The 25,063-nt window shown below is 49.5% G+C and overlaps 1 protein-coding gene across 3 annotated transcripts in view; it reads right to left on the bottom strand.

Annotated features, from left to right (window-relative positions):
- COL13A1 (collagen type XIII alpha 1 chain) overlaps positions 1-25,063 on the bottom strand; it is a 99,198-nt gene that overhangs the window by 21,582 nt on the left and 52,553 nt on the right. The window contains exons 18-39 of one of the 3 annotated variants that reach the window (XM_080597311.1): positions 24,376-24,411; positions 23,060-23,122; positions 22,428-22,454; positions 17,572-17,616; positions 15,884-15,916; positions 15,025-15,051; positions 14,409-14,471; positions 12,412-12,465; positions 11,668-11,754; positions 10,978-11,022; positions 10,227-10,271; positions 9,567-9,635; positions 9,053-9,076; positions 8,089-8,142; positions 7,538-7,582; positions 7,051-7,203; positions 6,419-6,517; positions 5,791-5,844; positions 4,946-4,987; positions 4,406-4,432; positions 2,499-2,579; positions 7-42 (exon numbers count right to left, since the gene is read on the bottom strand). In XM_080597311.1, coding sequence (XP_080453437.1) covers positions 7-42; positions 2,499-2,579; positions 4,406-4,432; positions 4,946-4,987; positions 5,791-5,844; positions 6,419-6,517; positions 7,051-7,203; positions 7,538-7,582; positions 8,089-8,142; positions 9,053-9,076; positions 9,567-9,635; positions 10,227-10,271; positions 10,978-11,022; positions 11,668-11,754; positions 12,412-12,465; positions 14,409-14,471; positions 15,025-15,051; positions 15,884-15,916; positions 17,572-17,616; positions 22,428-22,454; positions 23,060-23,122; positions 24,376-24,411 — 1,209 coding nt within the window. The remainder of the gene's footprint in view (positions 1-6; positions 43-2,498; positions 2,580-4,405; positions 4,433-4,945; positions 4,988-5,790; positions 5,845-6,418; positions 6,518-7,050; positions 7,204-7,537; positions 7,583-8,088; positions 8,143-9,052; positions 9,077-9,566; positions 9,636-10,226; positions 10,272-10,977; positions 11,023-11,667; positions 11,755-12,411; positions 12,466-14,408; positions 14,472-15,024; positions 15,052-15,883; positions 15,917-17,571; positions 17,617-22,427; positions 22,455-23,059; positions 23,123-24,375; positions 24,412-25,063) is intronic. The other 2 variants (XM_080597312.1, XM_080597313.1) reach the window with 2 other exon arrangements.

The raw sequence follows: 25,063 nt of genomic DNA, 5'->3' as shown, positions 1-25,063 counted from the left end.
ACTCACCGGTGGTCCAGGCCTGCCGTCTAAACCTGAAGCACCCTGAACAGATGGGGAGGGTTAACAAAAACAAGGCAGGAGGAGAGGGGAGGAGGGTGAGGGGGGGAAAGGAGAGGGGAGAGGTGAGTGAAGCAGTGACTTGAGACAAACATATGCTTGCAATCAACAACAACAACTAAAGATCTCAAGGACAAGTGATGGTACTTACAAGCAAACCAACAAAAACAAACACTGAATACATGTAATATTGACCTGCAGCTTTCAGATCCCCTTAAGAACACAAATTTATTTCCCTCTTGCCGTGCCACCAAGAAAACCCCTGAGGAAGAAGCTGCTCTATGACAGGTGAGGAGGACAATGTGACAGTGGAGTTGAAGCCTGCATTGGCTTTGCACAACACAGAGGAGACACAAAGCTCAGAGGCCTGCAGAGCCATCGGCAGGTCTTCAAGTTCCTACCAAGAAACCCAGGTCCTGTAGGTACACAGGTAGGTAGCTGCAGGCTTCCTCCCCTCTCCATCTCTTGTCCAACAGGAGAGGTGAGGAACTGGTTGTCTGCGGGCTTCTAAGACAGGTGGTCCATCCCCTTGTGTCACCAGCACGTGCGTACACCAGGCTGAGCTAAAGGGGCACTTTCCTGTCTGCTTGGTGCTTGCCCTGAATTTCGTCATCCATAAAAGCTTGCAGTGGTTCTGCCCAAGGTCTGTCTGGCACAGTGTGGTATCTCTGACAAAGACCAGGTGAGCAAGCTTAGGTAAAACTAGTACAAGCAGTGAGTTTCCTCTACTTGCACGTGACAAAGTCAGCTTGTCAGTCACTAATGCAGACAAACCAACTGAAATTCTGGCACAATGTCAAGCACAAAGTCTCACATGAAAAGCCAGCAGAGCCAACTGGGGGAATTTTTTTGGCACCTTTGTAGTAAGCACTATCAAATAGGTCCTGAAATATTTCCACTGCATTTAGTTTGACAGACCGAAAACACTCTGGATCACATGTGGGAAAAGCTCAAGAGAGGGTTACGTAGTTCTGAAGAGGTCCGCAATATCTGTGATCTTACTAGAATCCCAGTAACTGTGCCTCTTAGTTGGCCAGCTGATATTGTTAACCCAACAAACAGAACATTTCCAAGTGAGCCTTCCTGACTCCACAGCTTGGGAGCAGTGTTGTGGAAAGCCAAGGGACTTGGCCATTGCTGGAGCAGAGGTCAAAAGACCAAATGCAGGAATAAGCCACAGGACCCTGGTTTCTGGTGGGGCTCTGCAGGGTAATTCCCAGGGCATCTTCTGTACAGACTGTCACAAGGACCTCCTTTCCCTGTCCTGGTTCCCTCAGAGTTGAGGGAACACCTGTTTTTACATAGAAAGCTTCCATTTGCATTTCTCAGGGCAGAATGGGGACTGGGTTTTTATTTCTCGTGGCTTCACTGTCCTTTGGATTAGAGCCTTCTGAAAGCATCCCCTTCTCTCCATTGGCTATGCGAGGAGCCTGTGGCAAATACACTCATAACGAGCTCATGTGAGTGCCTAGAGTTAGATGAAGTGCTGGAAGGTAACCGCTATAAACACAACTGAAAAAGCAAAACATTTTACGAAGACAGACATGCACATCTCAGCCAAAGTCAGGGACAAGAGCTCTGGGTGATCAAACAAAGGCAGACAAAGTCTCACAGTGCACAGGATGCACTCTCGGTAGTGCTCGTTTCCAGGCAGGACTTTCAGCAAGGGGAGATGGTGGGCTCGGCCATCAGTGCTTTCCATGAGAGGATCTGGGGGCTGGCAGAGCAGCTGAGTAGGACTGAGCTAGTGGTAACTCATTCTCAGCACTCAGGTGAGTCTCAGGTACTGGGTGAGGAGGCTTTTTAGCAGATGTGATGCGAGCTTTTCTTTGCAAAGTCCTCAAGTTTGTATCTAAAGCTCTTATAACTTCATAATTCTGCCTGAATTCCTCCCTGTAAGCTAAGCAGTGCACTAGTGCTAGCCTGGTGTTACTGAGTTCACAAAGCAGGAAACAGCAGGCTTCTACTGCGTTGGGGAAAGCATCAATTCCACTGCAGAGGCGATAGGAAAGTACTGGGTGGCAGACTGGATGCACTCAGAACCACCACACTTTTGCACAAAGCCTGGCCCAGGTGACAGGCTGCTGGCAAGATGTTTCCTTTGTTACTTCTGCACATCTTTGTGCTTCAGGGAGACAGGGCAAGACCAGCCACAGACATTTCAAACAACCCATTGGAAATTACTGTTTTCTCCAAACCTGCCACAAGCAGAAAGAGCTAAAAGGATCAGTGATGTATTTAACAGGCCTAGGAGATTAAGACTGCATATAGAAATTGAAGCTTTGTAAGTTTAAGAAGCAAAGGCACAGTTATTTATAGATCATCTTTCTCTGACTTTACATATCAAATCCCCGTGTACATCTCCCATTGAGGGATCTTCTTACGGCTGAAACAAGTTTGGCTTGCTGCTTGCAAGTGCTGCTTGCTTCCTGGATACTTACGGGTAATCCCAGTGGCCCTCTGTCTCCTTTTTCACCCTGGACACCCTTCTCTCCTTTCATTCCATCAATCCCTGCTTCCCCCTAAAGGAAGAAGGATGGAGCAGAAAATAAACCCACCATGACACCACTTATATAACAAACATTCCTCTGTTCTGCTCTGTTCCGAGAGCGATGAAGCAGCAGAAAATGCAAGAGGCAAAGAACAACACTTTAGCCTGATTCTTGGCCCAACCTCAAGAAAACCAGTATCAGTCGAGTGACTTGCACGAGTACCTGTCCTACATCAGTGCCAGTAAGAGGGGAAATCAGGCCCAGATGATAACTGAAGATGGTCAAAGGGGGACTGAACTTGCCTCTGTGTTATTCTCCCTGCTCTTGCACGGTTTGTCAAGTAATAGTTTTAAATGGCTTTACATTTAAATGGCTTTACATCTTAAACTGTGGATTCACTGGAAGCGAATGACAGGTGTCTATAAGCTTTGAAGAAAGTCATAACAATCTTTTGAAGACACAGACTTTATACATGCAAAGGCATCAGTTTCAAGATTTGGGGGGAAAATTTTCATTCTTTTTCCAACTGTACTTTTGAAATTCAGTAGTATAAACCACAAAGCAGTATCAAATACTACATTTTTATAAATTCAAAATGCAATCCCCAAAGCTTTTTTTCCACTACTGCAGTTTGTAAAGTATTTAAAAGTCATTATTCTGGTTGCATTTTGAAACACAAGTGTCAGAAGTACAAAGTTTGCACAGAAACAGTGTGTCTGACTGGTGCACCCTTCTACAACTTATAAAAGACAACACTGTCGGCTCACTCTACCAGCACACTCCAGTTTCCATACCCTGCATTACTGCCCCACAACACCGTTTGGCTTGGACACACACCTGGAAGAGTTACAAATTTCTAACGTGTCTGCAGAGGGTATAAAATTCTCTTCCCTCCCCTCATTACAGAGCAATTTATTACTAATTACAGGGATGGAACAAAAACTTCCCCACTCAGGACATCTCATTGCACTTGTTAGTTTAGCCTACATAGATCCTCTGTTTGAGGAGGAAATCAGTGCAGTACTGTTTGTAATCCAGCCTGGGCTGTGCAAGACTGCCACCTGCAATTATTTGGCAGCCAGCCCCCAAGAAGGGGCATGTGCCAAGTCTTAGGGAAGTTTCCCCAGACACTTGATAACAGTAGCTAGTGAGTTATGGACCTGGAAGGCAGATTAATTGTATTTGTAATCAACATTCAGAGAAGAAATGAATCAGGATAAATGTGCCCTCTTTAATGCCCAAATAGCACAGTTAGCCAAACACTAAGTCTAGCCAGAATTAAGATGTTTTGCACATTTTCAAACCTTTGCTGAGAGTAAGGAAAAATGCAGATCTCATTGAATATTTCCACTCAAATATTTTTTCACCTAGGTGCATTAGTTCACTGTGGGTAAACAAGTGGTGCAGACTGAACAGAAACACATTTAGATGGAGATTAGAAAGCTTTAAATCACCAAGAACAGAGAAGTTCTTGAATGGGTTTACAGCAGAACTTACAGCGTATAAAACCTGGCTAATTTTAAGATAGAGTTCAGTTACTTAGGACTGTATGACAGGCCGCCCGTCCTGTTGTATAGACCTTTTACCCTTCAGACAGATTTCAGCTATGCTCTCACGGGAAGATTTCCAACGGCCAGTGGCTTCCTTCTTCTCTAGAACAGGAGAGAACAACTGGTTTTCTGAATCCTAAAATGAATGCTGCTAACCCATTTTCTTCAAGAAAGTATACAGAAGGTTTTACTCTCTTACAAAGTTGGAAGAAAAATAACTTTGAAAGCTAGGGGGTTGTTGAAGGGAATTCTTGCACCTCAGACAACCCTAGTCAAATTTCAGGATTTGAAGTTTTACAGCCTTACCTTCGGTCCCGGGAGGCCCTGAACACCCTGTATTTGGGATGAGAAACAAGGTATGAGCAATGCTTAAGGGTGTGCCTTAAAAACCAGGTATTCCAGTTCATTGTACAGCACAGAGCTTTCATTTTCTGACATGCTGAGGGCACAAATGCTTAGCCCAAAGGCCTCTTTATTTGTGTAGAGGGCACTTCATGTACTGTTCTCATCTGGTAATGAGGAGGCTCTCGCCAAGAACAACCTGGCTGCAGGCCAGGCTTGCTATTAAGACCATTTTTGCAGTTGATCCCTTTAATCCTGTCCATCCCGTCTCACTACTGTCTTCCCTTTCATCTCAGACTAACATAACCTTCTCCCTTTACTTCCCCAGCCCCTCATAGCTCTGACCTGCCCTGGGGGTGGTTTTGGAAACGATGCTAAGCATGTTCCTGCTTCAGTGCTGCAGTGTTTCTGGCAGTTATCTCCACCCAAAAGCCTCCCCAGCCACTTCCCACTCTATCCTCACTCCCGGTGCCCCTCTCCTCAGGTGAATCTCTCAAAACCTACCGGAGGTCCTGGTGGTCCTTGAGGTCCAGGGGGGCCAGGCATCTAGAAAGCAACACAAGAGAAGTCCCTGTCAACCCACCAGCCTCAGCAGGTGAAGGGGAACTGCTCAGTGGGGAGGCAGGGCACAGGCTGCAGCTGAGCTCTGCCAGGCTTGGAAACCTGGACTGCCCCTGAGGGCTGCGTTAGAAAGTGACAGCAATCCAGGACAGAGCAGCCAAGAAGCAGCAGCAGGATGCTGGGGAGGGTTATTGTGGCAGCTGCAGAGACTTAGGTGGAAGGAAAGCAGTGATTTTTTTTTCAGAAAAAGGTCCACTTCCACTACGGTCCCTCCGTTACTGCAAGGATTCACAGGATTAACAGCTAGATGGCAGTCGTTTCAAAATATCTGGAGGAAGGTTGCTGGCCCTACACACACAAGAGTACTGATAGCCTGTGGGACTCCTCACTGCAGGGTGCTACAGAAGTTAAGAGTGAGCTTTGAGGGGAGAAGTGACAAATTCATGAACCCAAGATCTATTGAAAATATCTAGATCCAGGCAGGTATTTTTCAGAAAATCCCTTCACCACAAATGCCAAGGAAAATAATCGTTATGCTTCTCATAGGCTTCTGTTCTTCCCTAGGCATTCATTATTGATTGCTTGCCGTGAGCGAGATGGTTCTTGTGCAGAGGAGAAGTAGGGCATCAGGAGCTAAAGACAGCTGGCAGTTCAGCCCCACAAGATGAAGCTGGCTGTCCCTCAGTGAAGGATGTCATAAGAGGGTGGGATGTGCTGGTTTCCAGCAGCCAAAAATCATCACTCCTTTACTGACAGAGATTGCAGAGAAAACAAGACAGGTGACCTACCGATTCTCCTGGGTTTCCTTTGTCTCCACGCTCCCCAGGCTCGCCCTTCTCTCCCTGCACACAACAACAGACCCTGTCACAACAGCTGCACACTGGTGCCTCACTCCAGCAGAAGCCACCCATGAGCCACCATATGTCAAGCAGCTCCCCAAAGGAGGGGTGGGAACAGAGTGGGTATGACTCTCACAGCTCCACTTGTCTCCAAAGCACCCCTGCTTCCAGAGGTGACGGCCTACAGAAAGCGAGGCCCCTGGGAGCAGGGGCTGTGGACACTGCCTGCCTTTCCCAGCAGCAGCCTCACACCTCTGCGGCACTGCAGCCTCCGAGGGAGGAGGCACAGCAAGCAGGCCCTGCTGTCAGCAAACCAGGCGTCTCGGCTGACTTGGCTGCATGAGCACCTGCCAGAGCCCAGCACCTCCTGCCAGCGGTGGGAGCAAACACCCAGCTGGCTCCCCGCCTGCTGCTGGAGCCCCAACAGATGTTTGCTGACACCTAAGCACCTAACTCCAAGGGATGGGGGGGGGGAGGGGGGTCTGAGGCTCCTGAGACACTCTGCACTTTGAGAAACGTCTTTCTCAATACTGTTTTCACCAAGCAGGAAAAGTCAGCCTGTCTTTTTCACTCTTACTGTCAATCCTGGAAGTCCAATGGGACCCGGCAATCCTGATGGTCCTGGCATCCCTTGGTCACCTCGTTCGCCTTTCTCTCCAGTGGGGCCATCAAGACCCTATGGATCAAGAAAGATTTGCAGTTTTCTGAAAAACTAAGACAGGCATAAGAGACATTGCCAGAGACGGGACTAGCTCTGGTCCCTCCAAGAGCACACTGCAAAACCTAGACAGCCTTCAGACACCTGGGGAAAGGGAAGGCTGCACCAGCATTGAAAACAGACAGCAAAGTGCCTGAAAACCCTCCTGTCATTGTGGATGTGCCATTCCCCAGCACAGGGATGGGGAACTGCTTTCCTGCCTCCAGGTTCTGCTCATGGTTAAGCAGTTCGCTGTAGCCCATGCTAGAAACACACCAAAAGCTAGCTGTTGCAATAGCAAGAGGTTTTTTTCCTAGTAATCCTCTGAAAACACAAGATTTCACTGCATAAAACCCTCTTGACTAGTGCTGGGGATGCAGGAGTTGTGACAGGCTCAAGCCAGGAGACTGGGCACTGCCCCAGTCACTTAGGGGCTTTGAGATATCCAAGAAACCCCGTAACCTGGACAGCCACAAGGACAGAGCAGTGCTGAGAGGGTCCGATTTACTTACCGGTGAGCCGGCTTGTCCTGGCTCTCCTTTATCCCCCTTTTGTCCTGCAGCCCCAGCATGGCCTGGCTCTCCCTTTATCCCAGGAGGTCCATCCTTTCCTGGCAGCCCGTGAGGGCCAGGGGGACCCATTTCTCCTGGCTTGCCCCGTGGTCCCTAAAAGAAACCCACACAACAACAAGTGAGTGTAGATAAGAGTAAAGTTAAGACTCCCTAGCCCAGAGACTCTTTCATTGCTCATTCACTCAACACTAATGCAATTTGAAGAGGCAGGAAAAATAAATAGTAGATTTGCCTTGCCATCCCAACTCTTCCTTAGAAGTTAGTACCTTAATAAGCCACTAACACACATTTTTGTGGAGCCAGATCATTTCCCCCTACCACCTCCCAGGGGAAAAGTAACTGTGCATCAGCAACAGCAAGATGGAGCAAACTAGCCCAATTTAAGGCCACTGAAGGAAAGAGCAATCACAGAGGCAGCTTGTCTTACCTTTTCTCCATCATGGCCTGGAGGACCTGGCAAGCCAATTTCACCCTGAAACACAGAATTGTTACTCTGGCAGTTTGGAAGCAAGTATTCTTACAACTTGTGTGGCATTGGGATGATGAAGGATGGGCATTACAGAAGCAGTCAGCAGGGACTCTGACTTTGAAAACTAATAGTTACAGAAAAAGCATGGAAAACCCTGGTGAAACAGTACATCATGTGAGTTCTAAGAATTTCACCAGCCTTGTTTACCCAGAACAACAGTTCATGGCCCCAGCACTGTAAGTCTCCAGCCAACACAATCCCTGCAGAGATCAGTTCCCATAAGCTGCTTCTTAAAGGGGAGTAGAGAAGAAAGGATCCCTCATCTTTGAGATAATGCCTTGGTGGGGGAAAAGGGATTCAGGATTTCATGCATGAGGTGTGGTAGAGCCTGACCAGATGCATCCTGATAGTGCCAATAGGAAGAAGAGGAGCACTGGGGAGGGATATTTGTGAATTCTGCCGAGACCACTCCCATGTTTCCCTCAGCTCCACAAGGCCTGAGCAAATACCTTCTGTCCTGGTGGCCCTGGAGGTCCAGCCACACCCGGAAGTCCTGGTGGTCCCTAGACAAAGAAAAAACAGTTTTCAAAATATCATCAGGGTTTTTATTTTTGTGTTTTGTACCCTGCTCCTCTGAGTTTAAAGGGGAATTTTCCTGGGGACTCCTAAAATTGTATTTGCTTGGGAAGCTAAGCAATGGCAGGCCCTGAGTTAGCAACAGGCTAAATCCAAAGCAAGTTGTAGATAAGTATGCATTTCTCTACTTTCTTATGGAAGAAAAGTTACTACAGCTATTCACTCTTAAAACTGAGAAGAACCTAACAAGGTTTTCCCTTCCTATCTACAAAAATGTATTTTTAGAGTAGAGATCATAGGAGACACTACACTTCTTAGATCCTAATATTTATGAGCAGATTTTATGACCAGCTTTGGCAATTACCACTTTAAGGCAAGCAGCTTAGCCACTAGGCAGCAGCTTAGCCTAGCAAGTGGTGATGCTTACACCCATTTTGCTCTGCCCTGTTGTTGTTATGTATTTTAAAAATCCAGTTCCCCCCACCCCTGCTTTAAACAATTAGATTTGTATGGGACTCGTGTCAAATTACACTTACCAGTGGTGAAATGATGTCCTCCCTGCCCACCACAAAGTGCCCACCATGGACTGCCAATGCTCTTTATTGCAAATCGCCCAAGGCCTCTTTTTTTTTCCACTTGGGTCAGCCCCCCCTTGCTCTTCCCTGCTCCTTCTGAGCAGCATGCATTACATTACCTCTTAAGTCAGAGAAATAAAGGGCATTATTATAATTCAAGTGCTAAGATCAGAAGGCAAGGTGAGCTCTTCCTTCAGCTGTCAACACTGCCCCAACAGCAAAGGCCAAAAAAGCTTCAGTTGCACAAAAATCACCAGGCTATCTGCTTGGGATGAACGTATGGCCACTTGCTTAAAACCACACAACAAAGCCAGGAACTCACCATCAAGGCCAAAGTTCGTATTTCCTAGGAAAAAAGTGAAGAAACAGTAACAGTAGTTTGAAAACAGAGATTCTTCCCAGGCTGGGTTTGGGCTTCACCTTATAGAATGAAGCCAAAAATCATCTCCAAGTCCCATAGAGCTGTTATTGAGCAATTCCTCCCACATCTCTTTTTTTCCAAGCAGAACCCAGGCCAACCAGCAGTGCGCAGCTCTGGGAGGCTTTGCAGAGCTTTCTTTCACCAGTGTACCCCAAGTCACAGGCCCCTTTTGAGGAAATTCACGTGGCCTTTGTGCCCACCAGTGCTAATGCACCTCTTAAACAAGATGCAAAAATGTTTACTGAAACACAGCACGCAGTGAGCTATGGGTCGAAGGGAGCTATAGAACAACTAAGTATTTCCTTTGCTGTTATTGCTGTGGAAGCAGATCTAAGCTGCTCTGGGTTTTCTGCATCCCCTGGGAAACAGTAAGACACCCAACAGCCACCTCGTGGACAGCCAGGCAGTTGCTCACCTGGAGAGCTTCACTGATGTTGCCATCGTAGTCCATCATTTCATCCTTCCCAGGCTCTCCTTTGGGGCCCTGCAAAATACCAGACCTTTAGTCAGAGTTTAGGGATCGTCCTTACCACGGTACAGCCTGAGAGCTGTGGCTCACCCTAAAACAAGAAGGTGTCAGAGAGGGGTCAGTTTCACAAGGTTCTGGTTTTCCATTTGTTGAACTAAGCTCAAAAGCATATTTTATAGAGGAAACACTATAGAACTGTAGCCAGGTGACCCCCAGACTATCAGACAACAGTCAGAGTCTGGCAAACAGTGAAGTTGAGGCCAGAATCCAGGAACTGTCTCTACCGCCAGACTTGGCATATCAGCAAATGGCAGCAGCAGGGTGTCCAAGTGCCAGAATTCAGCCGGGGGTGCCCAGACACACCTCTTGCTGATGAGCTGAGCATGAGGTGGCTCAGAAGTCTATTTTTTTTCCCCCTGAAGTAGCCGTACCTTCTGATAAGGGTATGGAGAAGTGGCCTATGTCAAACTTAACCCCTGACCACCTGTAAGCACTTCAACAGATGGTGAGAACATCAAGAAAGCAGAGGCCCAACCTAGACAATCAGTGCTTAGACCCCTGTGGAGGGCCAAAACCCTTTAGAGGTGTTAGTGAAGGGACACCTACCCGTGGGCCCATGGGTCCCTGCTCTCCCAGTGCACCAGGCTCCCCCTGTAACAAGAACGTGCTGTTAGCAGTGCCCATCACTTCAGCTGCTTCAGCTCCAGGAACCTCCTCTCTCTGCTGGTCCTCTCTGACAGTCTAGGTCAGGCTAGAAGACCCTGCACGCGCCTGCAATACCTCAATAACCTCAAAGTTTGTAGGTTTTCTTTGCAGGAAGTAGCCTTCAAACCCCCTGGAGCCATACCTGCTCCCCCAAACCAGCCTGATGGGCTCTCTGGCACCCTGGAGATTCAGCATGCTCCAACAGAGGCTGCTGCTGGAAGAGCTGCCTCTGGGGGACCAGGCCAGCCCAGAGGCTGTATTTCACTCTCCCCCTTCAACATGCTATGTGTACAAGACCTGATTTCTGACACATGACTGAGACCAGCCCATTTTGCACAGAGCCATCTCTCCTTTCCCTTCTCCAGGTTGCCCCTGTTCCTCCCCATCTACCCAGCCGAGGGGGCACCCTCACCACTGCTAACAGGCTGGGGCAGCCCCTATGCCTCTTTTATCCCACAGGTACAGCTGCTGAGCACGGGGGGCTGGCCAGCCAGTCTTCAAACAGCCTGATCCTCTGCTTAACCGTCTGCTTTTTGCCCTCTTCCTAGACAGCTCAGTTTTAAAGTGCTTCACTTCTGCTACATTTTCCATGTATAGGAGTAATTTTGCAGCTACTGAACCTGGAGCTGGGTTGCACATGAGCCCTCTATACCTTTTCCCCCTGCGGTCCTGCAGCGCCAACATCACCAGCTTCTCCCTGAGAGGAAAAGAAAGGGATCGTTCTGTATCGGGTGGGTGGTGCAACTCCTGCATTTCCAGGAGAAAGGACCACACCAGCCGAGCACCCCGGTGTGTCACCCCAATCTCCCAACAGGACTTCACACCGGTACCTTTCTCCACTACCCAGCACCAACAAGTATTGAGCGTGAAGGAAAGCATCCACCTCACACCCCAAGGAGGAGTGCAGGAGGGCTGTTCCCCACATACATCTGAGATAGAGCCTGAGTTTTAAGCATTCTTGGGGTGTCCTTTGCCAAGAGGCAGGATTTCTGTGCCTTTCTCTAGGAAGTAGGAGAAGAAGGGGAGAGGAGGTTTGGATGGCCCTGGTCCTGCCTCCCTACCTCAAGTACCCCAAGGACTAGAGGCTGCTGTTCTGGGCACCTGTTTTCTCACAACACCCAGAGGGGACTTATGTGAGCACAAGGAGATTGTTCTCCTCCTCGAAAAACAGTTCACAAAGTTTCTCTCCTTCAGCAATTTAAACAACTAAAACACTCTGCAGTAGCTGATGTCCCTTCAGCATGTAAGCAGAAATGGGGACAGATGAGTGTAAACTTCCTCCACACCTCGTGCTGGGCACAACCCCTCACAACAAACTCCTGACGCGAGGAAGAACACTCACCTTTGGTCCAGGGGGCCCAGGTAGACCTGGGGGGCCGGGTTCCCCTTTACCTCCCGCCAAGGCATTCTCACTATTTCCCTTCTCGCCCTGTGTGCAAAGAAAAACAGACCACGTCTCGCTCCATCTCTGCAATTTCACCTGGCAAACCGCTGGCTTAGAGACTCAGGGCCCAGGATGAATTTTGTCAGTGTCCCCCCACCCTCAGCTGGCCTCCTGACAACCCAGGGACATCCGTGCTCAGAGCCCCAGCTGGGTGGCCACGATCCAGGCCAGTATTGCTCTGCCTGGGGGCTCCAGCTCCGAGCCCTGCCAGGGCTTCACACAGCTCTCACCTCTTCGGCTGCAGTGCTCATTCCTTAACCCACGCCTCCAGTTTGACCACACTGTGGGTTGTTTTTTTCCCCACTGTTGAAACCGAGCTGATAAAACCACTTGATGATGGCTTTTTTTTTGGTACATCTGCCTCTGAAGCTGTAGTTCTCAGGCAGACAGCGTTACAGAGCAGATACAAGAGCAGTAACAGGAGTTGTTGTTAAACTCTCATCCTCTGCCACTGCCATTCAGTGCATGGTCCCCTTTCCCAAAGGGCAAGTACCTAGTGAAAGCCTGACTTGGGAGGTGTGATTGCTGCCCACCTCTCAGAGCACAGCTGAGAGCCACAGGGGAAGGGCTGCACGCAGCTAGCATAGGAGAGAAGAAGGAAAGGGGATGAAGAATGGCCCCAAAATCCCAGACGATACAAACCTTCAGGCCAGGGAGTCCGGGAAGCCCAGGGTCACCAGCTCGTCCCTTCTCCCCCTGTTGAGGAAACACAGCCAGGGGCTGACTGCAGCCTGTGCAGGAGAAGCAGCCAAAGGAGAAGCTGCTCATGCTCTCAAACCGCTCCCCTTCCCCTCTGGGATCTCATTTTAGGCACAGACAAAGCACCTGCCAGCAGTGCCTGCTCAGGCAGGGACATGCTTTCTGGTGCCCCTTTGCCCATCTCTGCACATCACTGCCATTTCTCTCCCAAGGAAGGTGAGTGGGCAGGGGATCCAGACCCCCCCCATCTGCTATCTCCACCTTAATGCTCGGGTCTGCTAAACCCTTCCTGCTGTCAGCCCTCCAGCACAGGCTCTCCCCATTTCTTATAATTAGAGAAGCTGCTGCCCAGGGTGCCTTATCTTATTTGGGGTGCAGGAGTTCAGCTTTTCCCACAGGAACTGCCCGCTAATTTCCCAGTTTTCACCCCTCCCAGTCACCATGAACTGCACTGCTCTGGCAAGGATCCCAGCCAGCGTTCCTACACCTCTCCCAGGGGTGGCTCCTGCCCCCACCTCCAAACCCCAGCCTCATCACGCCTAAATAAAAGCAGTGCAGCAGCTCAGTTAGCAGCCAAGCTCTGTGACACACAGTGGTGGTGAAAAGCAGCGAAAACAGGAGTTTTGGAAAGGGCAGGAACAGGTGATGGTTTGGGGCCCCCGATGGGATGCCTGCAGAGAGCTGCCCAAGGCACCCTGGAGGATGGGGGATGTCGCAGGGCAGTGAGTAAAGAGGGCAGCCAGCACCCAGCCTTCGCTTGGTGAAGTGACTTTGCTTAGTTCACCACAGCATCTGGATCATCTGTGAGTGACGGGGGTTCAGTCAGTGGTCTTGATGTTGAAATTAGGTTCTGTTCAGCCTATTCCATCCAACCCATGGTTTCCAGCTACTGCGTGCTGTCTGGGGCTCTGCCTTTTGTCACAACAGAGTGTGATATTGGAGAGTTTTTTATGCCACAAAGACATTTCAAGTGCACCAGCAGAAAAAGAAGTCCTTACCTGCAATCCTCACGTCTCCAAGACTAACAATTTGTGCAGATTACAAAGAACAATTCAAAATCCCTTTCCTAGCAGGTGCCTAGCTCTCTCCAGAGCAGCAGCACACCAGACCAGCACAGCGTTCCCTGGTGCTGCACACCAGTCTCATCAGAGCTCAAGGGCACACATCTGGCATGCAGGGGGCTTGCATCAATGCTCCAAGAATAGACATGCACTGGTGGCTCCATGGAAAATAATTAACAAGCAGTAATCACTTTTAGGCAATTCTGGAGTGCAGTGACCCTTTTCTCTAAGGTATTTCAGCCTGCTGCCACCTGGAAGGCCCCCACCAGCTTTTCTCCCATACCAGAGCATGCATCAACTAATACTTCTCTCCCTGGAAAGAAGAAAAACATTTGCAGGACTTCATGCCCAAAGAAAAAAAAGTTTGGCCTTCAGAGTTTTGTTAAGGATATCAGAATTTAATCATCCCGAATCCTGTCCCAGAGCTCTGCGAGTCCCACGCTCTGCCTTGCTCTGGTTTTGGTACCGTACTTTTCATTCCAGGTACGGTTTCAGTACACATGCCTGTAAGGGCTACAAGGGCCCCATTGAAAACGTTGTGCCACCTGAACAACGGTGTAAAGAGGCAGGTTTCCTGAGGAGGGAGGTCAAGTTACTGAATCCTGGTGTAGGGTGTTATTTCTGGAGCCAAGAGATGCAGAACTGTCCTTAGCTGTTCCTGGGACACGGCTATGCCCCAGGCACCTCACGCTGCCCTGCCTGCTGCCAGCCCCCACCTCCTGCCAGCGAGAACATGCAAACGCACTTCACCAACGGGGCAAGAGCCAGAGAAGGACACACGATGCCCCGCAAGCACAACAACGCAAGGCCAAGCAGGCTCCTGCCAGCTCCCGCTCTCAGGGAACACAGCACACAAAGCCCAAACACACGGTGTCCTACCCGCTGCCCCCTTTTCCCTGGCAAACCTGGGGGGCCCATCCTCCCTGGGACTCCAGGCTGTCCCTTCGTGGGGAAGAAGAGAGACAGAGAATGGCTGTTACGTGGCTGCCGCATGCTGTAACACAACCCTGCCAGCCTCACACATGGGGAGCCAGCTGTTCAGAAACCAAGCCAGCTGCTTCGTGATGGAGAGTGACGGGGTATTTTTGTACCCTGCCCGCCACAGGAACTCAAACCAGGTCACGCCACGCTGAGACGGGGAGGCTGTGCACGAACAGAGGCACTGGGAGGCAGAGGGGGTCCTGGGAGAAGGAGCTTGCTGAGCCAAGTGTGCTGTGTGTGTTTTGTGGGGTAGGGACAGAAGGCAGCAGGAGGGTGCTCCCCAAGCCACAGGCACCAGCAGGAGGGAGGGAATCTGTTCGCAGTAGTCTCTTGCTCACTTGGCATCACTGCATGTTACTGCCATTTGCTATTGCCCTTGCTTATGGGGCAGGTGTCATTGTGACCTGGATTTGGGCACTGGGAAGTGCAGGGCTATTCCTCAGCTCCCTCACGGGAAGTGGAAAAAAACACAAGACAAAATCACAAACAAAACAGAGCAATGCCTACAGAGTACCTTTTCTCCTGGAGTCCCAGGCTCACCCTGATGGGGAAGAGACAGGAAAATAAAGTGAGGAAAAAAAAAAAAAAAAAAAAAAAAACCAAGAAGACAGCACAAAACCTCCTAGAGCTATCAGGGTGGAAGAAGGAACATTTCTTTATGGATGTCTTGCAAATAAAGGCATGAGGGTGCATTAAATGCATATTAAAACAAGCTCCAGGCAGAAGTACTATCTTCATTAGTCAACTCCTGGAGTGCTGAAAAAAACAACATCAAGCCTCAAACAAGAGGCTTTTGGGAAACTGAGTAACCGCCTTGCAGCGTTTCAAGAAGAGACTTCCAGATGCAAGGGAGCATGGTAAGACTTTTCTGCTGGCTTTAAGGAACTTGCCTGCTCCTGGCTCTGTTTGCAGACTGCAAGGCTGCACGCACAGCTGGGATGTGGGGGTGTGTGTTAATATGGGAACCATGTGGGATCAGGGAGAAAAACCCTCCCCACCAGCTCTGGAGATAACTTCCTTATCTGTCTTTTCTGCAGCAGCTGGAGGTGATCAGGACAACAATCACTGTGCATCTCAGGTCCCTCAGGGTGACTTTCGGCCCCCTAATAGGCACCCAGCTCGCCCCTTGCTCTGCTGCCATCCCTGTCCTGCTGTGGAGTGCCATGAGCTCACCAGCCTCTGCTCAGAGAGGTGCAGAGCAGCAGGCGCACTGCTGAAGGGGGATGTAGCCTCTCCGCCAAAAGCAACAGCAGTTCTAAGATTCCCCTTTAGTGGGAGCTCTCTGACCATTTTCCCGTGCCCTCCTCACACAACTCCAGCCCTTTTCTTGGATGTGCCCTATTTGAGACACTGCAGAGTAGCACAAAACTGACCTTCATCCCGGCGGTGGCCAACCCAGGGGCGCCCTGTCAGAAAGAGAAGAGACAGAAACCTTGTTTAAATGAATTGGACATGAGGTTTTTTGTTGTTAAGAAATAAAACAGTACCAGCCAAGTGGAACTATAAGGCAAAATCCACATCTTTTCCTTTCCAACACTCCGAAGTAATGCTGTAATGCCACAGAGCACACATCCTCCTTCCCTGTACGGGTCGTTCACCTATGGCGGTGGCTTTGCTTTCCAGAAAGCTCCTCTAAAGACAGAGATCGTGGGCACAGCCTGGTCACAAAACCAGATTTCCACCCCTACCCTGCTGGTGAAGCAGGGGCCAACAAGCAGAACAGCATCAAATAACTGCAGAAAGCAAAGAGACTGAGGACCAAGCACCCAGTCCAGCTCTTGATCCCAGATACGGAGCCCAGATACTGCTTTTATCAGAGAAGACAAGCCCTGCAGCAAGATGTTTTCAGGAGAGCTGCAAAGCCAGCCACCTTAGGGGAAAAAACAACTCCCAAGCACTGCAATTTGGGTGTCATTCCGCACCACAGAGCAAGCGACCACAAAACCATGGGATTCAGCCTGCCCTGCAACCGGAGACAGGTGCACCCGTGGGGACAGGCACATTTTCCTCAACAGCACTGATGCAAAAAGCAGGTCATCGGCATCGACCCTTTGCTCTACAGCCTCTGTGTGCCCTGTGTTAGTATCAGTTAGGGGCTGGTGAAAATGTCCAGTTACAAAAGCAAATATGAGGGATAACGGGGGTCTAAGGAGAAGGGAGGAGGTGAAGTAGTGTTAGGAAGTGGGAAATGACAGGGCTTGGGATGTAGCACGTGAGGCAGAGAGGAGGACTGGGAGCCAAGTTCAAAGTAAAGAGAGCTTGGAAAAGTTCAAACAAGGAGGAGTGGGGAGCCAGAGAGCAGCGGGATCATACCTCTCAGCTTTCTGAAACAGAAATCAGGGACAAAGCTAAAAAACACAAGGACAGAAGATGGAGATCAGGGATTCTATGCAATAAAAGGGGAAAAAAGCATTCCAGAACGTCTCAGGGGTCAGTAGGTTTTAGTGAATATGGGCTAGAGTTATGAAAGGGATTATGTGCAGAAAGTGGTTCGGGTTAGGCTTTCACGGTACATTTGGGATGCCTGTTCCTCGCTCTTTGGCCTTTAAATGGCAGCGAATGCAGATGTTATTTTCTAGTACTGATCCTAGAACTGCAGCAACGCAAACACATGCAGGCTTGCTCACACACACCGACCCTGACCCATCGCTGCACTAGTCCGGGTCCACACCTGCACCACCCCGCTGCCTGCCACGGGCGAACACGCACCACGCAGGTTCGCAGCGGTCACTCGGGGCACCCGGTTCACAGAATGCCAGTTCCCTAGAGACCTCGGCAACCGGCTGCTCTCGCTAGCAGAAAGCATTCAGATCCTGATGTTGCAAGACAGCATCAGACCGGGCATGCCATTTGCTTTGTAAAAACCCTTCTTCCCCCACAGTCACCGCCAGGAATTGGGCCTTACACTTGGCAATTTAGAAGCAGAAAGAATCCAGCTGAGGACAGCCATCGACCAACAGACACACACACACCAATCCAGGTGATGCTTGCGCATCAGGGACAGCCAAGTGCTATGGGTGAGGTCAAGCAGACAAGCATCACTGCGCTGTTTACAAGGTACCTTCATGCCATGTCTTCCCGGAAGCCCTGGCATGCCTCTCTCCCCCTGGAAGCAGAGCAAGAAACACAGGAAAAGAGCAACAGACACAATGTGAGTCCTCCCAGGGCCCCATGAGGAAGGCCAAGCACACAGGAGATGAGGAACGCCGCTGGGTGAGATGGGGCACAGCCCATTTTCCCCACCTGACTCCTCTCACCAGGGCCATTTACCAGCAGTGGTAAGCAAAAAAAACCCAGCCACCCACGCTTTACTCTCCTTTCTATTTTCTTCTTGGGGTGACTTGCACTTCCCTGCTGGCATGGCAGTGTCCCCCACAGTGAGAGCCCACTGCCAACCCCCCCAAACACATCCCTCTGCTCAGAGTGGGGAGTTTCCAGGGGCACAAGCCTTCCATTCAACTGCACCTCCAAAGGTAAGGGGCACTCTGGCCATCCAGCAGTGTGAGCCCAGTGAAGAACTGAGCAAAGGGATAAGAACTATGACAAAGCAGGGACAAAAACAACATCAAAAAATCTTCTCCATCCTCCTTGCACTTCTCTATTCTGCTGTAGTTGTGGCTCAAGACTCATCACTTCTTGCTCAGCCAGTTCGTGGCACGCACCCTGTTCTGCTCTAGAGAGATCCCCAAACACAAAGAAGTGACAAATCCTGGGAAGGTAAATCCAAGGAACCCGGTGAGTCACCAGCTCTGCAGGACCAGGGTACATTTAGGACACAGACCTAACTGCAAGAGGCATCTTCCTTGGGTTGTGCTGGTTCATTCAAACAAGCAGAAGCGTGGGTTTTTACATGGATGCTGAGCTAGGTGTCAGGGTCACACCAACAATTGAGAAGGCAGAAGAGAAATACCCTTTTTCCTCACAAACTCGTTGTTTAGTAATAAAACATAACCATTGCACAGCGCCTTTTATTTACTGAGCTCAAAAGATTTTTGAAAGGAAAAGTTTCAGTGCAGGACAAGGCTGTCAGAGATGAGAGATCACAGATTAGAGAAGCAACAGCACTGGGAACAAAGACAGTCTCTGTGTCCTGCTGCAGTATTCCGCGGGGCACAGGGAGCTGCTCAGTCTGCGGCCACTACAGGATGAACAAACCTGTGCAGGGACTCATCAAGTCCAGGGTTTTTCTTGTACTGTAATCCTGAACTGTATCTGATATAAATGAAAATGAAACATCTTCTGAGAGGCTGCTTACTGATGTTGTGTTCAGTCCTTGCTTGGAAGCACTGTGTAGCAGGAACATATGTGCTTTAAAAATTTTAAAAAGCAGTTTTTGTAATTATGACATGCTGTTAAGTGTATTTTGTAGAATACTGCCCAATGCCATACCATAAACAACCCAGGCAGCTTGGGTACCTCTCACCCTATGCAGTAGATTGCACAGTGATGTTTTCATAAACAAGAAAAATAAACTAGTAATTGTGAATGCTTTGCACTACAGAAGTGAAGACCAGTCTCTGCCCCTCTTTCCCAGCTGATCGCCCTGTTTTGTTTTTTTCTTCTTGAATGAGACAAGACCAAAGCTTTCTGCTGGGGGGCACCTGTACCACGGAGCCTGGCCCCACAGAGCAGCCCTGCACGGAGAAGTAATCCCCCATCCCAGAGAGTTTCCTGGAAGAAACTACCTGCCTGAAGAGCTGATTAATTATTTAGCCCTGCGAAAGCAAAGCCACCCCAGTGAGAAAGAGCGAGGTAACCCCTAACAGGGGGCAAGTTACAGAGCAACCACACAGCCTTGACGTTTTCTGATGATGGCTTCAGACCGTTTGCACAGCCCCCATCAACACCTGCAGGATCACACAGGCCCTAGAGCTAATTAGAGAGCAGAAACAGGCATGACACTGCACCATTAAAGAGCAGAAAGAAACCTCAGAGCCACAGCCAGAGGATAAGCAGGAAAAGCAAGTCTCCAGAACATCTTTAAGCCCCTAAGTAGTTTAAAGCTCTTGTAAGGCAGTAAGTACCCACCACGCTGGTTGCTTAGTGGTCTCCCCATGTCCTTTGTGCCAAGGAAGGGCTGCACAGCACGCCATAGCCACCACCAAAGTGATGGAGCCAAGCCAGAAGCTGGGAAGGATCACCAAAGGCAGATGTCAGAGGCAAAATGCCCAGCTCAGGAAGCTCAGGCTGCCCCAGGAAGGCGGCCAGCAGCATCTCCTAGCTCTCCCAAGCTTCTCTCTGTCTTAGGAAATACATCCATGCTCCTCAATCCCACTGGAAGAGAAATACTACCCCTCTCCCCTCCAGCCCAGGGGAAGCCCCTGCTCCCGGTGAGCAGCTTTATAGCTGCTCAGTGCCAGCCGTGACAGAGCATGCCCTGTGCTCATCAGCAGCACTGGCTATGGGCCGCCAATTACACCAAAGACCCTTCCTTTTCTGCTCCTTGCTGCAAAAGTCAGAACACGTGGAGTTATTGAGCAACTCTGCGGCCAATTTCTTATTGCTCTTTCCTCAGAGCATGGGAAAAAGCCTCATCCTAAGGAGCTTTCATAAAAAGATAAAGAAAATGTCAGCTAAGCCGAATGCAATTGCCAAGCTGGGGACAGCAAGTGAAATGCTTCCTAAAATGACCCAGCTGATCATACTTACAGCCTGTCTAGTGGCCTTCAGGAGACACAGATGAAGACCTCAGGGTTATCAAATGAACAAGGGGTTTGAATGCAACTTGCAAGCCTCTTCAGCAAGGCAGGGCCTTGAAATGTTCTCTGCTACCACAAGAAGCAGTGATATGCTGTGCAAAATTGATTGCTACAGCTCAACTCTGAATCAGCTGCGGTATTTGAACTGGACTCCCCCAACAAAGAGGAGGTAGATCCTGGCCAGTGTAATTGAATCCAAAGGTGGAAACGTGAAAAGCTTCTCCGAATCCCAGATGGCCCTCCTGGAAGGAAGGCAGACAGGAAGAAGAAATTTCCGGGGGCAACAAATTCATGCACCATGTGGATGTTCAGGAGCTGCTACTGGGTGATGTCTGGCTGCTGATTTAGGGGTATCTCTTCACTTTTATTTCAATTCCTCTGAGCAAAGAAGAAAGGAAGTAGAGAGAAAAGTGATACTGACAGTAACAAATGAAAGTCTGTGTGTGAAAGAACAGGCTGTTTCGGGACCGGGGAGGTGGTCCTACAGAGCTCCGATTTATTAGCACAAAAAGCATGGCAGGTTTCGTTTCCACTCTTTATGAAGCAAGATGAGTAAGGGCCCAAGTAGCTATAGCATGTCTCCAGGCTCGTACTGTCACTGCTCTCTAACACAGAACAGAGAAGGTTCTCAACTGTGGATGACCCTGAGACATCACTGAAGACTTGGAGATTTCCCTTTTGCGAGAGCCCAAACACAAAGAGCAGGCAGAACTGCTGCAGAGCACAAAAGCTTTGGGGGGAAAGGACTGCCTCCCTCTCTGCTTGGTGCAGGCTGCCCTGCAAATAACAGATGCCAGCTCCTTCCCCAATCTCTGCCGCTGGTCCCCTCCCAGAGCCCCCAAGAAAGTGGGAAGAGGAGAGTGTGAGGAGCCCCTAGGACCTCCGTGAAACAGTGATGCCAAAAAGCAAACTAGAATTGACTCAAGGGCTTAGGAGGCCTTCTCAGATCCATTATCTCCTGCGAAGGCTTTACTCTCATCTCAGCTGGGACTAGGAGATTTCAGTTTGGATTCCAGAAGATAAATCAAGGACTGATTAGTCCTTGTACGTGGGTGCGAGCACAGCAGGTGTCTGCTAACTGTGAGATGTGGGAGCAGGGGTGGAACGCGGCGTCTCCTTCCAGACTTCTCTCCCACCTAGGCCATGCTCCAACTTCAGTCCTGCAGTTCAGCTTAATTGGAGAGCACCTGGCTGTCGAGACAGCAGCAAATTTGTAGCTCCCAGAACATCCAGCCCTGGGTGCAATTCTGCTTTCATTTGCACTAGCACAAACCAGAAGCAATTCTTTTGTGCTCGATGGAATTGCACTAACGCGAAGCTGGACACAGGGGAACCTTTGGACTTTACATGCACCGTGTTATTTCTGAGGACGCATTGTTTTCTTGTAGGAAGACAACTGCTGCTGTGATATTCGACTGTTAAACCAGAGCCTGCATTCCCAAAGAACACTTCCTTAAATTTGATGTACTACATCCATCCACGTTAAGTTCTGAAGGTGCCTTTTCTACTATTTTTCAAACAGTAACACACCCAGATGGAAAAAATATAGCAAATGTATATGCTGGACAATAAATGAGATGTATGCTACACACGAAATACTTTAAATGTCTGTGTCACTGTTAATGCCTTTCAAAATATTACTGAACCAATCCTTTCTCGTGATGTTTACAATGTATGGCATGACATGGGATGCTGTGACTGTCATGAACACTTGCCAATGTTGTAATGTTTTAAGTACAGTCTACATTGAGTAATATACTTTAAATATATGGGTACAGTAAATTTTAGTCAAATAGATAACATCTGGGCACAGACCATATGAGCCTGTAAAAAGTGTACAGAAACAGACAGAAAAGGCTGGTGCCAAACCTCAGCCTGAGTTGCAGAGTTTGAGTGGATTTGATGCGTCAGCTAACCAGATTTTATGAGGAAACCCCAACCCATCCCATCAAATGGAGAGATGTAACAAATCATTAGCAAGCTTCATAGTCAGAGAAATGCCTTTGCTAAGAATCAAATTCCACCGAATGGATAAAGGCTGCTTTTATTGCCTGAGCGTGGAGAGTCTGTTTGCTGTTAATGGCAGCACAGATGTGTACTCCATTAAATACCCCACAGAGCTGCCTCAGACCCAACTTCCTCTTACAACCCATCAGCCCAAGGAGCAACATCTCCCAGATGATCTACTGTGGTAGAAAACCATATTGTTCATGCCTACCTTTATGCCGGCATCCCCTTTTTCACCCTGCCCAGCGAAGAACAAAGAGAGAGGAAACGGAGAGGGACAGTGAACATAAGGAGAAATCGAGGGAGCAGAACAATCTTAACAGCAAGGGCCAAAGAGAAAATTGCTGAAGGAGGGAGTGGGTGATAAAAGCAAGCCCGGGTGTCCGGATAAACCACGCTGCCAGTCTAAATGCGGGCTGTAACCCATCCCTCATGGGAATGCAAGGTGGCTTACCTTGCTGGAGCGGATGCTGGAGGTAACCCATACTAATCCTTCCTGCATATTTTGGGTGTAGACTAGTCAACCATTAAACTGTTTTGGGGACCAGAGTATCATCATTCTCCCAGCCTTAACGCAAAAGCCTCTAAAAGGCAGGTCAGTTTTATTCTTGTACGGGGACCTGTGCAGGGCTATTCCTGGTCCTGGTTCAGGACAGCAGTGAATTGCTCTGGCCAATTGTCCAGGCCCTGCACACAGGAACAAGTCTTTCTGTGTACATGGCTTACACTAGGCAGAGAATCTGCCGCCAGCCCCGACCCTGTGTTTTCCTTTAGCATCTCTGGGCTTGCGTGGCACTTATCTGCCCCTGGCAGACAGCCTCACTGACTGCACCCAGCAGTTACCTTGGGGCCCGAAGCTCCAGGGAGGCCGTGTGCACCAGGCAGGCCTGACGTGCCTGCCTCCCCCTGGGGAAGAGAAGAGACGAAACAGAGAAAGAAGCAAACACAGTGAGCAAGCAAGAAAGGGAGCGTGCAGAATGGGGCAGCAAAGGTGTGAGGGGTCCTGCACACAGGTGCCCAGCAGATGCCAGCCTACCCTCCAGGTGTCACTAGGAGAGAAGCACCTCTCTGCATCAGGAAGGATGCTCAGGGTGCAAAAAGTACAGATTGAAGGGAATGGTCCCACAATCCTCTATCCTAGCAGAGCTAACACCTTTGCACAGATCTTTGCCCCATTTTCCCTTTCCTCGACCCACTCACCAGGGAGGATTTTCTCCCCTCCTTTCATCCATTCCTTCCACCTTCCCCAGAGAAAGGTCGCAACTTCAGGCTCATTCCTCCAGCCAGAGCACGGGCTCTTAGCTCAGTAAGTAAATTAGCCAGACAAATTGTTTCATGTGAGAGGGGCCCGTAGCAGAGGCCCTCACTGCGAGGTCGTTGCAGGGACCCCCTCACCGCCCGCCCAACGCCCTCAGGACAGGATGGGCTCTTAATGGAAAAACCGACGGTTCAGTGGAAGAGGAGGCAATAAATTGCATCTGTCTGCAGGAGTGGGCTGTGGTCCGCAGGGGCTATAATTTCCACTTCCTGACATAACAAAAACTTCTCAGTTTATACAGAGCTAATTAAAAAGCTCTAAGGTCTTGCCATTTTGCTCACAGAGCACCCATAAAGCAGTGCAGAGAGAACACGCGACACAGGACTCCTGTCCGCTGGGAGCATTCACCTTCCCCGTCTCCTGATGACATCTCTTTAGCAGTGTCCCTTCATTCCCTTTCCCTCCTTTGATCTTCCTCTGCGCCTTTCCCCCGTCTCTCTTTCTGTCTCCATTACACCCTCCAGACTTGACTCAACCCTGCCGTTAATTAGCAGATGCTAATTTAATTTAACCAGGGAAAGGATCGGCTTTTTCCTGCTTTATTGCAGGGAGCTATACATAGCCAGGATTTGGCCCTTCCAGGTAGCACAAGAGCTAGATCTCAGTCTGGAAGTGGCTGTAGAGAAGCACACAGATGGGGAGAAAGCTGTACCATTGCTAACGGAGGGTTAAAGACATCTCTGGGTCCAGTCCCTCCTTACGCAGGTGACAGTATGGGATCTGGGGGCCTGTCACAGCCCCTGGTCCAGCAGGATGAGAGCTGAGCAGAGAGCTCCAGAGGAGCCCACAAGGCATCGGTGTGGCTGAATTCATTTAGCAGTATTGGAACTGCCCCTCTTACCTTTCTGCCAGGGTATCCCTGAATCCCAGGGTCTCCCTGCAAAAGGAAAAAGACAAAACAAAGTGATGCTTGCCCTGAGAAGGACAGATCCCTGCCCCTTCCCCTGAGGAGATGCTGGCATGAAAGGCCACTACATGAGGAAAATTCACACTTTTGCTCAGAGTGACCCCACCAAGTCCCTGAGCCTCCAGCCTCAGGGGTCCCTGTTACCTGCAGTGACTGAAACCAGCAGGAAAGATACAAAAAACACCGGCAGCTGGGGAACTCATGCCAGCTCTGTGCCCCAGCTCTGTGCTTCCTATCTCCTCACCCTGGCTAAATATCTCAAACAAAAACAAATGGGGGTGGGCAGTTGCAGCTGAACAACAACAACCACCCCCCCATTCGCACTTTGGCAAGTGAATAAATGGGAAACTGTGGTGGAGTTAACAATAGCATTGCAAAATCGGTTCCTGAAGCGCTGGTAAATGCTTTGAGAGTGGAAGAAGCCAATAAAGCTGTGTGTGGCAAAGAATTTTGCAAGAGGGGCTGATGAGGCGTGCCTTGCTCTGCTGAGATGCAACTCAGACACTTTGCCAGGGTAAAACCCATGAGTCAGCATGCAAGCTGGGCCCCGAAGGCAATACAGAGCTGGGGCAGAAATCTTTCTCAGATATTTGATGTAACCTCCTTTCCCCCTCCTCCAGCC

The sequence above is a fragment of the Anser brachyrhynchus genome, assembly GCF_964034855.1.
Source record: "Anser brachyrhynchus genome assembly, chromosome: 6".
NCBI classification, from domain to species: domain Eukaryota; kingdom Metazoa; phylum Chordata; class Aves; order Anseriformes; family Anatidae; genus Anser; species Anser brachyrhynchus.
The sequence above is the reverse complement of the archived record's forward strand: the minus strand, read 5'-3'. Positions and strand labels throughout refer to the sequence as shown.